The sequence below is a fragment of the Trachemys scripta genome, chromosome 1, assembly GCF_013100865.1.
Source record: "Trachemys scripta elegans isolate TJP31775 chromosome 1, CAS_Tse_1.0, whole genome shotgun sequence".
NCBI classification, from domain to species: Eukaryota; Metazoa; Chordata; order Testudines; family Emydidae; genus Trachemys; species Trachemys scripta.
In genome coordinates, this window is record NC_048298.1 from 323,730,642 (window position 1) to 323,745,037 (window position 14,396).

Below are 14,396 nucleotides of genomic sequence, written 5' to 3' on the forward strand. Positions count from 1 at the left end.
TCTGGTACCAAGTCAAACGCCTTAAAGAACTATAAGTATATTACGTCAGCAACATTACCTTTATCATCCAAATTTATAAAGTCATCAAAAAATATACCAAATATACCAAATAGACAGGACCTATTTTCCATAAACCCATGATGATTTGCATTAATTACAATACACTAATTTAATTCTTTATTAGTTGAGTCCCATATCAGCCACTTCATTTTTTGCCAGGGACTGATGTCAGGCTGACAGGCCTATAACTATCCAGGTCATCCCTTTTATCCTTTTTAAAAACTGGCACAACGTTAGCTTCCTTCCAGTCCTCTGGAACTTTCCCTGTGCTCCAAAATTTAGCTCCTCAGCTAGTGCTTTTAAAACTCTAGGAAGCACGTTATCTGGACCAGCTGATTTTAAAATGTCTAACATTAGTAGTTTCTTTTTATCATCTTCCAGAGATACTAGGGGAATGGAAAGTGTTATTACCATATGATGAGACTGCATCATCTGTGTTTCCCCAAATACAGAATAGAAATATTTATTGAACACTTCTGCCTTTTCTGCATTATTATTCATAATTCTTTCATTTCAATCTAGTAATGGACCAATACCATCATCAGGATTCATTTTGTTCCTAACAAATTTAAAAACTCCTTTTACTTTCTTGTCAATTTTCTACATTTCCTATATTCTGATTAATATCCATTTCTATCAACTTCCCTTTTCTTATGCACACATCCACACTAATTACAGCTGCCTTCACTTCCCCTTTAAAACAAGTCAGTTTTCTAACCAGCACGGCCTTAGTGAACAAAGATGCCACACTTTGTTCCAGTTATAGGCCAATTTCACTTGTTAACAGTGATGTCAAAATATTGGCATATTGGCAAAAGTTTTGGCAAGGAGACTAGAGAAATTATGGGATCTATCATACACCCAAAAGAAGTTGGGTTTGTCAGAGGTTATTATGGCTCTGATAAGCTTTCACTGCCATATCAATATTTTGTCAAATATGATGAACCCCAGTCATTCTAGCCTTAAACACAGAAAAGGATTTTGAAAGGGTGAGCTGGAGATTGGTCCAAATCCAAATATTGTGGTGTATAAAACCTATGTTTAGTTTCTGGATCCAACTGTTATCTTCTAGCCCAACCTCTCACATCACGACCAACAATGTGGTCTCGGATAACCAAGTCTTCGGGGACACAGTCGTCGCTGCATGGAAGTCTGGGCTATCCTAGCTACGAGTTACCAGTTACATCCTCAGTTTTGTGGACAATTGCCTATACAGGGCAACCCGGATTTACAAATTAGGAACAAATCTATCATTTGGAAGGAATGGCAGAGTAGGGGTATCATACAGACTTTCCAATTAATCAATAGTGAGGGCTTTGTCCCTTTTCTAATGCCAAAGCAGTACTATGAACTGCCACCCTCAGCTGAGTGGCAGCACTTACAACGAAGACATTTATTACTACATCAATTTGACATGGACACATAGGATTGCCAGAGGCCCCAGAACTACTGAGGAACTTTAGAAATATTTCATAAACTCTTCAGGCCCGGGCTCTACATGTATGATTTACTAATGAAGAGGAACTCCACTAGTTTAGAGTTCTTTGTGAAAGCATTAGAAGAGGATTTACCACTACTCTTAAAAGCATCTCAATGGTAGAACATACGATGTTATGTTTAAAATGCTGCTTTGAATCAGACTACGCTTGATAAAACAAAAGATTTTATTTAAAGTAGACTGGACACTACAGATGTTGAACAAGATAAAAGTCTTATCTTCTGATGTTTGTGGGTGCTGTAATAAAATAAAGCTATGCTATGTGCCTGCCCAACAGTCAGGCAGCTTTGGAAAGAGGTGACAAGCGTTAAAATGGTGCTTGACTTCAGCAGCCAGGCTGATGCTGAAAATTATATTTTAGGATATTTACCTGCTAAGCTGGGTTTAACTCCACCACAGAGACTTTGGTTCTTGAGGGATGCAATGATCAAGTGATTTTACAAATATGTAAGAAAGCAGTGGTTTTCAGACCAGTCTGAATGAGCAGCCAAAGAAAGAATAACTTACCGCAGCTGAGATCAATTATATGAATTCAAAGATATATGGCCCCCAATTCTAGATGCATTTGGATGAAAAAAAACCAACATTCAGACTGCTTGAAGAATGTCAGACGTTAATTCTTTTTTCTTCCTATGATGAATGTCTTCTCCTATTTTATTACTGTAAGTCACCACCACCACATGTTATGTCTACATAGCTTTGTCTTGTATTTGTACACTTTTGACAAGTTGTAAAACTAATTTTATTGGAGATCCTGCAAGTTTACAGTATTCAGGAACATATACAAGCTGTAAATCCTTATCCTTTTAACACTTTTTGTTATTTTTCCTTCACAAAAATCAATTTAAAAAAAAAATCACACAAAAAAGAAAAATCAAGGCTGAATATTGCTTGAGGAATATCAACATCATTCTGAGCAGTATGATCATGAGACATTTAAAAGTAAAATTACTATAACATTTACTTTGCAATGCACCATTTAAATAAACTGAACACATATCATTGATTTTAATGGAATTTTACAGAGAGTATAGATTATACAGCAATTTTAATATAGAGATTACCATGTGGTAAAATATGTGTATTCAGGCATAGCACATAATATAAATCAATTAACTAAAAATACAATTTAAATGCAAGAGAATTTGAGGGACTATCCTCTAATCCACAAAATCAAACACAAAGTTCTTTACATGTCTTTACAATTAAATTGCTGTTGATATGGTACATAGGATGAGCGACTGTCTTAGGGCTTAGAAGAGAATCTAAGCACCGTAGAGTGAATTACGTTTCAATCTTCACTCTGAAATTATTTGCTTTTAAAAAGGAATTGTCAAACTTTTGGCATTAAGATAATTTTAGTTATCTGAAAATAAAAAAAATTCAAGGTTTAAAAAGACAATTAACTTAAATTATTAAAATTAATTTACAATATGTACTTCCAATACCATATATAATTTTATTCTTGGAAGAAAGGATTACTTACCAAATTAGCCATGTAGATTGTAAGCAGACCTCTCCTATAAACAGAAATGATCAGATTAGTGCATAAGACACCTCAATACTAATCACCCCTCACGCTGAAACAAATTACAGTTTAATATCACAACGTAACAAACACAGAAAGCATTCATAGGGTCTCTAGAAGATAGCGTTGGTTTACTTATGTAGGTTTCAAGCATTATCCATGACAGAAAAAATACAAGCGTCTCCACAGAAACCATGGGAGAAACCATGCCAGTAACACTATGCTCAAAAACATTGCTCCAAAGCAGTTCAGTGATAATTGCTTCTAATTCTTAGACAGAAGCTTGGCAGACTGGATTTATATTCCATAGCATCAAAGACCATGCTACAAACTCCAACTTATCCCACTACTACTTTGGGGAACATCTTTGCCACAGAAGATAAGCTTCTCTACCCTTTGGACAATTTAAATGACTAGTTTTGTTACAGCTCAAGAAATTGTTTCAGAGTTGTCTCATTCCACTGGAAAACAATACTGTAAGAGGTGCAGCTGAGATGTTCCCACCTCTTGCCTTTAGCCTTCACTGTGTTGAGATGCACATGGCAGCCAGACACTGTTACAGAGGTTGCCCTAAAGCACAAAATAAAAGGAAAAGGCAGGAGAAGCAGCACTAGACAGCAGAAAAATCCTGGCTGGCAATTGGTCATTATCCTGCCTGGCAGAGCAAATGAGGAGGAACCCAGACCGTGCAAAATTGCAAACTGAGCCACATAATATTTTGTAAGAGAATAAACTATACAAACTTGTATTCTGCTCTTCCCTCTGCTGAGCCCCAAATGACAAAATAAATGCTTTTGGAACATTATCCTGGTGTGGTTTGGTATTTAAGACAAGCATAAAAGAACCCATCAAAACAACTTTACATATCTCATTTTTATAAACAGATTATCTATAAGGTTACATACATTCACGTATTGAGGATGACTGTCTGCATACACACCTTAAGTGGTGATATCCATGTGATAATCAAAGAGCTGTGTGATCATTCTCACAATTATATGATAGAGTTTATCAATACTTCTACATCAACTTTTTAAAAAATCATTTCTGAAATGCACAAATTTAGATTGTTCATTTCTTATGCTATATATAACCCTTATAGGAAAGTGTGCCTCAACCACTTCATAAATGCAATGGCAACTGAAAACTATTAAACAATAGAAAGCGTATCTTCTCTCAATGAGTACTCAAGAACATATCTGTTTAAATATATTGTATTCACCACAATGAATCCTTATCATTTAGGCACCCGCATTCTTTCTACAAAATACCCATTTATTTTTTTAAATATGTAAGCTTGGTGATTTCTTATTAACAGAGATCCCCAATTTGGATAACTGCTACCATAATTTTCTCAAAAACAAAGTATGATTATCCAGATCAAAGCCTTTCTGAGAAATGAAAAAGATTTACTGCCATTTTATTTCCTGGGAATTATGCTGATTTTAGAAGTTCCTCTTTCTTCACTCAATAATATAGAACTAAAACAAGCTCACGGAAAACAAGGTTAACTTCATGGTATGCAGCACCTGAGTAAACAAGGTTTTCTATCTCGTAGAACAGGTTTTTAATACCCTTTAAACAATTCTGTATCTGAAACCATTTATATCCACATTTGTAAAATTATTATTGCGAAATGACAGTTGTCTATCCAACATCAACAACAAATATGACTCCCATCCTCAAAACAAACTACTGGCACCAATCTTGTAGTTTCGGCACTGGACGGGGAGCCAGAAGAAGCTCTTCCATTGACTGGACAAAAAAAATAGGCAAGCCACTTAGCCTCTCTCTGTCTTCATAGAGTCATATATTCCAAGACCAGAAAGCGCCATTGTGATCATCTAGTCTGACGTCTGTGTAACACAGGCCACAGAACTTCCCCAAAATAATTCCTAGAGAATTTCTTTTACCAATCCAATCCTGATTTTAAAATTATCAGTCATGGAAAATAGACCACAATCCTTGGTAAAACTGTTCAAATAATTAATTACTGTCACCACTAAAAATTATGCCTTATTTCCAATCTGAATTTGTGCAGCTTCAAATTCCAGCCATTGATCATGTTATAGACTGAAGACTGAAGAACCCATTATTGAATATTTGTTACCCATGTAGATACTCAGACTGTAATCAAGTCACCCCTTAACATTCTCTTTAATAAACTAAATAGATTGAGCTCCTTGAGTCTATCACTATAAAGTATATTTTCTAACCCTTTAGTCATTCTCGTTGCTCTTCTCTGAACCCTCTCCAATTTATCAACACCTTTCTTGAATTGCGGGCATCACAACTGGACACAGTATTCCAGCAGCAATTGCATCAGTGCCAAATACAACAGTCATATACCCTCTCTATCCCTACTTGAGATTCTCCTGTTCATGCATCCAAGGACTGCATTAGCTCTTTTTGGCCATAGCATCACACCGGGAGCTTGTGTTCAGCTGATTATCAACCACCACCACCCCCAAATCTTTTTCAAAGTCACTGTTTCCTAGGATATAGTCCTCCATTCTGTAAGTATGGCCTATATTCTTTGTTCCTAGATACATATATTTTACATTTAATCATATTAAACCAGTTTGCTTGTGTCCAATTTATCAAGTGATCCAGATTGTCCTCTTCAATATTTACCATTCCTGCAACTTTTCCATCATCTGCAATTATCAGTAAAACTTTTACATTTTCTTTCAGGTGACTGATAAAAAGGTGAACAGTGTAGGGCCAAGAATCATTCTCTACAGGGCCCCACTGGAAACAAAGCTACTCAATGATGAATCCTCATGTACCATTACATTTTGAGACCTATCTGTTAACCAGTTTTTAATCCATTTGTGTGCCATGCTAATTTTAGGTCATTCTACTTTTAATCAAAATGTTATGCAGTACCAAGTGAAACACCTGACATAATACATTTAGAATTCTGTAAACACTATTACCTTTACCAACCAAACTTATAACAACTACATTACCCTCCTTTAATACTTTATTAATCTAGTCTTGTGTCAGCCACTCCATTATTTTACCAGACTGATCAGCCTATAATTTTCAAGGTTATCCCATTATCCTTTTTAAAAACTGGCACTTTTTCCAGTCTTCTGGAACCTTTCCAATATTCCAAGATGTATTGAAAATAAACATTAACGCTCAGTACGCTCCTCTTTTAAAATTCTTAGATGCAAGTTATCTGGACCTGCTGATTTTAAAATGTCTAACTTTAGTAGCTTTTTAACATTCTCCAGATACCAGGGGAATGGAAAGAGTAATCACCATATGATGACAGTCTAAAATCTGTTTTTTCCCTGACTACTAAACAAAAATACTTAAACACTTCTGCCTCTTCTGCATTCTTATTGATAATTCTACCATTTGCATCTAGTAATGGGCCAATACCAACATCAGGATTATTTTTGTTCCTAATATATTTTTGAAACATCTTATTGAACTTAAGTCTGCTGGCCATACATTTCTCATTGTGTCCCTTTGCTTGGCATCTCAGAGACTTGGTAGGATAATATGCATGACTGGAATATTGGTATAGAAGGGTACAGCTTGCTCAGAAAGGAAAGGCGGGGGAAAAGGGAGGAGGTGTCGCCTCATATATAAAAAATGTATACATTGACTGAAGTTGAGGACATGGGAGACAGACTTGTTGAAAGTTTCTGGGAAAGGACAAAAGGGGTAAAAAACAAGGGTTATGGCATGGGAGGGGTCTACTAGAGACCACCTAACCAGGAAGAAGAGATAGATGAGGCTTTTTTTAAACAACTAACAAAATCATCCAAAGCACAGGATTTGGTGGTGATGGGGGACTTCAACTACCCACACACGTGTTGAGAAAATAATACAGCAGGGCACAGATTGGCCAACAAGTTCTTGGAACGTATTGGAGACAATTTTTTAGTTCAGAAAGTGGAGAAAGCTAGTAGGAGAGAGGCTGTTCTAGATTTGATTTTGACAAATACGGAGGAACTGGTTGAGAATTTGAAAGTGGAAGGCAGCTTAGCTGAAAATGATGATGTAATGGTAGATTCTAAGGAATGGTAGGAGGGAAAACAGCACAATAAAGATAATGGATTTCAAGAAGGCAGACCTTAGCAAACTCTGGGAGTTGGTAGGTAAGATTCCATGGGAAGCAAGTCTTAGGGGAAAAACAGCTCAAGAGAGTTGGCAATTTTTCAAAGAGACATTATTAAAGGCACAAGAGCAAACTATCCCACTTTGTAGGAAAGAGAGGAAGGAGGAGACCACCCTGGTTTAACCAGGAGATCTTCAATGATCTGAAACTCAAAAAAGAGTCATACAAGAAGTGAAAACTACGTCAAATTACAAAGGATGAATATAAACAAATAAAACAAGTATTTAGGGACAAAATTAGAAAGGCCAAGGCACAAAATGAGATTAAGCTAGCTAGAGACAAAGGGTAACAAGAAAAAACATTCTACAAATACATTAGAAGCAAGACGAAGACCAAAGACAGGGTAGGTCCGTTACTCAATGGAGAGCGGGGGAGAACAGAAAATGTGGAAATGACAGAAACGCTAAATGACTTTTGTGTTTCAATTTTCTCCAAAAAGGATAGTAGCGATTGTATGTCTAACATAGTGAATACCAGTGAAAATAAGATAGGATCAGAAGCTAAAATAGGAAAAGAACAAATTAAAATTACCTAGAAAAGTCAGATGTCTTCAAGTCACCAGAGCCTGATGAAATACATCTTAGAATACTCAAGGAGCTGACTGAGGAGATATCTGAGCCATTGGTGATTATCTTCGAAAAGTCATGGAAGAAAGGAGAGATTCCAGAGGACTGGAAAAGGGCAAATATAGTGCCATCTATAAAAAGGGAAACAAGGAAAACCTGGGGAATTACAGACCAGTCAGCTTAATTTCATTAGCCGGAAAGATAATTGTGCAAATAATTAAGCAATCAATTTGCGAACACCTAGAGCAGGGGTGGGCAAACGTTTTGGCCCAAGGGCCACATCTGGGTATAGAAATTGTATGGCGGGCCACGAATGCTCACAAAATTGGGGTTGCGGGTGTGGGAGGGGGTGAGGGCTCTGGCTGGGGGTGTGGGCTCTGGGGATGAGAGGTTGGAGGTGTAGAAGGGTGCTCCAGGCTGGGTCCGATGGGTTCGGAGGGCAGGAAGGGGATCAGGGCTGGGGTAAGGGGTTGGCTCAGGGATACAGCTTCCAGGCGACACTTACCTTAAGAGGCTCCCAGAAGCAGAGGCATGTCCCCCCTCTGGCTCCTATGCAAAGGCATGGCCAGGCGGCTCTGCTGCGCGCTGCTCCGTCTGCAGGCGCTGCCCCTGCAGCTCCCATTGGCCGCGGTTCCTGGCCAATGGGAGCTGTGGAGTTGGCGCCTGGGACAGCATGCGGAGCCCCCTGGCTGCCCTTACATGTAGGAGCCGAAGTGGGGACATACTGCTGCTTCCAGGAACCATGCAGAGCAGCCCCCAATCCTGTTCCCTGGCTGGAGTGCCAGAGCAGGGCAAGCGCCAGACCCCACTCCCCAGCTGGAGCTAGAGGGCCGGATTAAAACACCTGGTGGACCGCATCTGGGTGGGCCGAAGTTTGCCCACCCCTGACCTAGAGGATAGTAAGGTGATACGTAACAGTCAACATGGATTTGTCAAGAACAAATCATGTCAGATCAACCTAATAGCTTTCTTTGATAGGGTAACAACCCTTGTGGATGGGGGGGAAAGCGGTAGATGTGGTATATCTTGAGTTTATGTTTTTGATACTGTCTCGCATGGCCTTCTCATAAACAAACTAGGGCAATACAATGGAACTACTAAAAGGTGGGTGCATAACTGGTTGGAAAACCGTTCCCAGAGAGTAGTTATCAGTGGTTCACAGTCAACCTGGAAGGGCATATTGACTGGGATCGTTCAGGGATTGATTTTGGGTCCAGTTCTTCATCAGTAATTTAGATAATGGCATAGAGACTACATTTATAAAGTCTGCGGATGATACCAAGCTGGCAGGGGTTGCAAGTGCTTTGGAGGATAGGATTAAAATTCAAAATAATCTGGACAAACTGGAGAAATGGCCTGAAGTAAATAGGATGAAATTCAATAAGGACAAATGTACTCCGCTTAGGAAGGAACAATCAGTTGCACACTTACAAAATGGGAAATAAGTGCCTAGGATGGAGTACTGCAGAAAGGAATCTGGAGGTTATAGTGAAACACAAGCTAAAGATGAGTCAATAGTGAAATACTCTTGCAACAACAACAACAAAAAGCAAACATCATTCTGGGATGTATTAACAGGAGTGCTGTAAGCAAGACACGAGAAGTAATTCTTCTGCTCTACTCCATGCTGATTAGGCCTCAACTGGAGTACTGTGTCCAGTTCTCGGCGCTAATTTCAGGAAAGATGTGGACAAATTGGGGAAAGTCCAGATAAGAGCAGCAAAAATGATTAAAGGTCTAGAAAACATGACCTATGAGGGAAGATTGAAAAAGGTAGGTTTGTTTAGTCTGGAGAAGAGAAGACTGAGAGGGGACATGATAACAGTTTTCAAGTACATAAAAGTTATTATAAGCAGGACGACGAAAAATTGTTCTCCTTAGCCTCTGTAGATAGGACAAGAAGCAAAGGGGCTTACATTATATATGGAGATATACCTATCTCATAGAACTGGAAGGGACCTCGAAAGGTCACGGAGTCGAGTCCAGCCCCCTGCCTTCACTAGCAGGACCAAGTACTGATTTTGCCAAAGATCCCTAAGTGGCCCCCTCAAGGATTGAACTCACAAACCTGGGTTAGCAGGCCAATGCTCAAACCACTAAGCTATCCCACCCCCCCTAAATTACAGCAAGGGTGATTTAGGTTGGACATTAGGAAAAATTTCCTGTCTGGGTGGTAAAGCACTGGAATAAATTGCCAAGGGAGGATGTGGAATCTCCATCGTTGGCGATTTTTAAGAGAATGTTAGACAAACACCTGTCAGGAATGCTCTAGATATTACTTAGTCCTGCCATGAGTGCAGGGGACTGGACTAGATTTCTACTCAAGGTCCACTGCAGTTCTAGGATTCCCTTATGAATTTTCTACAATTTCTAGCTTCTGATTTATATTCATTACTATAAACTTTCCCCTTCTTCCATTTATTTATATATGTATTTTATAGTTGCCTTCACTTCCCCTCTAAACCAGATCTGTTTTTTAACCAGCACAGGGCTCCTCCTCAATTGTGACTTTTGGGGAATATAATACATTAAATAATTCCCAATTTGTATTCACTTTTTTCTGATTAAATTCTTCCTCTCAGCTGATTTGACTCATAATTGTTTTCTGCTTGTAAAATTGGCCCTTTTAAAGCACTATGTATGTATAATAAAATATATATATATTTTATTGGTTTAGAGTTTATTTTCCTTCCACATTATAAATTTGATAAAGTCATGATCACTTGTACCTAAACTACCATTAATTTTTTTTTTTGTAATCAGTTCCACTTTATCTGTCTACTAAAGAATTCCCCAGTGTTGGATGCAACACTTTTTGAGTTAAGAAACGGTCATCTATAATGTTTTGAAATTCCAAGGGTGTTTTAGTATTGGCAGCATGCATCTTCCAGCATATGTCACTCAAAGTGAAGTCCCTCATGACTATGCAGCTTTTTTCCCCTACACATTATAGGTTGGTATGTAAAGAGCTGGTAATCCTGTTCCCTAGTGTGATTTCGTGTAGCAGACACCAACTAATACCCAATCTTTTGTTTTATCTGTTACGACATTGATTCATAAGCACTCAAGATCATTTTCTTCTAAGTTATCAGTGATTCAGAAACAGGTAATGCCATTTCTGACAAAGTGTCACTCCTCCTCCCTACTCAATCCTTCCTAAATAGGTTATAATTAGGGTTGTAAAGCAATTTTAAAAAATAATCGCGATTAATCGCACTGTTAAACAACAATAGAATACCATTTATTTAAATATTTTTTGATGTTTTCTACATTTTCAAATATATTGATTTCAATTATAACAGAAGACAAAGTGTACAGTTCACATATATATATATAAAATCATACTTTATTTTTATTACAAATATTTGCACCGTAAAAAACAAAAGAAATAGTATTTTTCAATTCACCTAATACAAGTACTGTAGTGCAATCTCTATCATGAAAGTTGAACTTACAAATGTAGAATTATGTATAAAAAATAACTGCATTCAAAAATAAAACAATGTAAAACTTTAGAGCCTACAAGTCCTCTCAGTCCTATTTCTTGTTCAGCCAATCACTCAGACAAACAAGTTTGTTTACATTTGCAGGAGATAATGCTTCCCGCTTCTTGTTCACGTTATCTGAAAGTGAGAATAGGTGTTGTCCTGGCACTATCGTAGCCGGCGTCGCAAGATATTGACATGCCGGATGCGCTAAAGATTCATATGTCCCTTCATGCTTCAACCACCATTCCAGAGGACATGCGTCCATGCTGATGACAGGTTCTGCTCAATAACAATCCAAAGCAGTGTGGACCGACGCATGTTCATTTTCATCATCTGAGTCAGATGCCACCAGCAGAAGGTTGATTTTCTTTTTTCATGGTTTGGGTTCTGTAGTTTCCACATCAGAGTGTTGCTCTTTTAAGACTTCTGAAAGCATGTTCCACACTCTTCCCTCTTATTTTGGAAGGCACTTCAGATTCCACTGGTCTACAATTTTTGAGAAGTCGTCTGCTTCAGAGATAAAATGTGCTATTTATTATGTATTTTGATGTGCTGAATTCAAATATGACAATTAAAACAACTGATTGGCTACTGTTTCTAAGATATTTAAGTTTTTACATTTTATGTCTATGTATATTGTGTAGATAGTAGAGTTTTAATCATAAATTGTAAACCTAAGTCTTTTCATGTGTTTATGGTTGCTTTACATGATAATATTTCACCTGTCCTGTTTATGTAACACTTTAAAAATCAGCAAAAGGATTATATAAATAAAATTTATTATGAAACAAAAGGCAAAAATCTATTCTGTACATAGTTTAGTCCTATTCAGTGTCTACTCGGCGCTTCTTGGCTTGTCTCTTGTATTCATTAAATGGAGCATCTCTTGTCACTGTCCAGCAATAGTCTGCAAGCATTGATGGCTCCATTTGCCCTGATAGCATTTCTCTATTGTTGCAATGTCCTGGTGAAATTGCTCGCCGTGCTCGTCGCTCACTGCTCCGCAGTTCGGTGGAAAATATCTAGATGAGAGAGCAAAAAATGCATCTTTAGTGACATGTTGCAACCAAGGCTTTTGTATGCCTTGAGGACATTTTCCACCAACAACCTGTAGTTGTCTGCCTTGTTGTTTCCGAGAAAATTTATTGCCACTAACTGGAAGGCTTTCCATGCCGTCTTTTCCTTGCCACGCAGTGCATGGTCAAATGCATCATCTCGAAGAAGTTCACGAATCTGAGGACCAACAAAGACACCTTCCTTTATCTTAGCTTCACTTAACCTTGGAAATTTTCCACGGAGGTACTTGAAAGCTGCTTGTGTTTTGTCAATGGCCTTGACAAAGTTCTTCATCAGACCCAGCTTGATGTGTAAGGGTGATAACAAAATCTTCCTGGATTCAACAAGTGGTGGATGCTGAACACTTTTCCTCCCAGGCTCCAATGACTGTCGGAGTGGCCAATCTTTCCTGATGTAGTGGGAATCTCTTGCACGACTATCCCATTCGCAGAGAAAACAGCAGTACTCTGTGTATCCAGTCTGTAGACCAAGCAAAAGAGCAACAACCTTCAAATCGCCACAAAGCTGCCACTGATATTGATCATAGTTTATGCACCTCAAAAGTTGTTTCATGTTGTCATAGGTTTCCTTCATATGGACTGCATGACCAACTGGAATTGATGTCAAAACATTGCCATTATGCAGTAAAACAACTTTAAGACTCGTCTTGGATGAATCAATGAACAGTCTCCACTCATCTGGATCGTGAACGATGTTGAGGGCTGCCATCACACCATCGATGCTGTTGCCAGCTACAAGATCACCTTCCATGAAGAAGAATGGGACAAGATCCTTTTGACGGTCATGGAACATGGAAACCCAAACATCACCTGCCAGGAGATTCCACTGCTGTAGTCTGGAGCCCAACAGCTCTGCCTAACTCTTGGGTAGTTCCAAATCCCTGACCAGGTCATTCAGTTCACCTTGTGTTATGAGGTGTGGTTCAGAGGAGGAGGATGGGAGAAAATGTGGGTCCTGTGACATTGATGGTTCAGGACCAGAAGTTTCATCCTCTTCCTCTTCCTCGTCTGTCTCAAGTGAGAATGATTCTGGTGCATCAGGAACCGGCAGTCTGTCCTCCGTGGGGTACTGGGCGTATAGCTGATGGAATGTTTGGATAATGCACAGTCCACTTTTTCTTCTTTGACACACCTTTCCCAACTGGAGGCACCATGCAGAAGAAACAATTGCTGGTATGATCTGTTGGCTCTCTCCAAATCATTGGCACTGCAAAAGGCATAGATTTCCTTTTCCTGTTCAACCACAGGCGAAGATTTGTTGCACAAGTGTTGCAGCATATGTGTGGGGCCCACCTCTTGTCCTGATCTCCAATTTTGCAGCCAAAATGAAGGTGATAGGCTTTCTTAACCCTAGGGGTTAGACTGCACTTCTGTGATGCAAAAGTCACTTCACCACAAACGTAGCAGAAGTTATCTGCACTGTTCACACAAGTACGAGGCATCTCTGCTCACTTTGGCTAAACAGAAATGTGTCCCTTTGCAAAATCAAACACTGACAAATAAGAGAGCACGACACTGTATGATTTCTAGAGCTGATATAGGGCAATTTGTTCAGCAGAGCGATGTAAGCTTCGTTATGATTGCATCATCCATGACTTCTAGGAATAACATGATGCAATTCATATCATGGATGAGGCAATACCAGCTTCAGATTGCATCATTCATTGTTTTGCCTAAAAAGCAAGTACTATCCAAACCCAGTCATAGATTTATTCATAGATCCAGTCAAAGATGTATTTTAGTCATTTCTGGTTTAAAGTGAGATCCCTTCCCTTTATAACTCACTTATCCTCTGCCATTCCCAAATCAAGGGTCATATATACTGACCCAATAGCATATCTTGAAAATTAAAGCCAATCAACATTTTCCTTCTCAGTGACCCAGAATTAGTAAAGTTTGACTACGTTTATTTTAGAAGCATTTTGGCAGTAGAGCAGTGTTCTTAAACCTTGGGTCGAGTACTGTAGCTAATCTTTAGAAATCTCGCATTGGTACCTTCTTTGAGTTTTGTCAAATCTGCAGCGAAAGTGTTCTTAAAATGA

At 38.7% G+C, this 14,396-nt stretch overlaps 1 protein-coding gene across 3 annotated transcripts in view; it reads right to left on the reverse strand.

Moving 5' to 3' along the window:
* TMEM135 (transmembrane protein 135) overlaps positions 1–14,396 on the reverse strand; it is a 346,732-nt gene that overhangs the window by 268,422 nt on the left and 63,914 nt on the right. For 2 of the 3 annotated variants that reach the window (XM_034758994.1, XM_034758995.1), the window contains exon 4: positions 3,045–3,078. In XM_034758994.1, the coding sequence (XP_034614885.1) occupies positions 3,045–3,078 (34 nt within the window). Of the gene's footprint in view, positions 1–3,044; positions 3,079–7,755; positions 7,794–14,396 lie in introns of those variants that run through there. The other variant, XM_034758996.1, reaches the window with a different exon arrangement.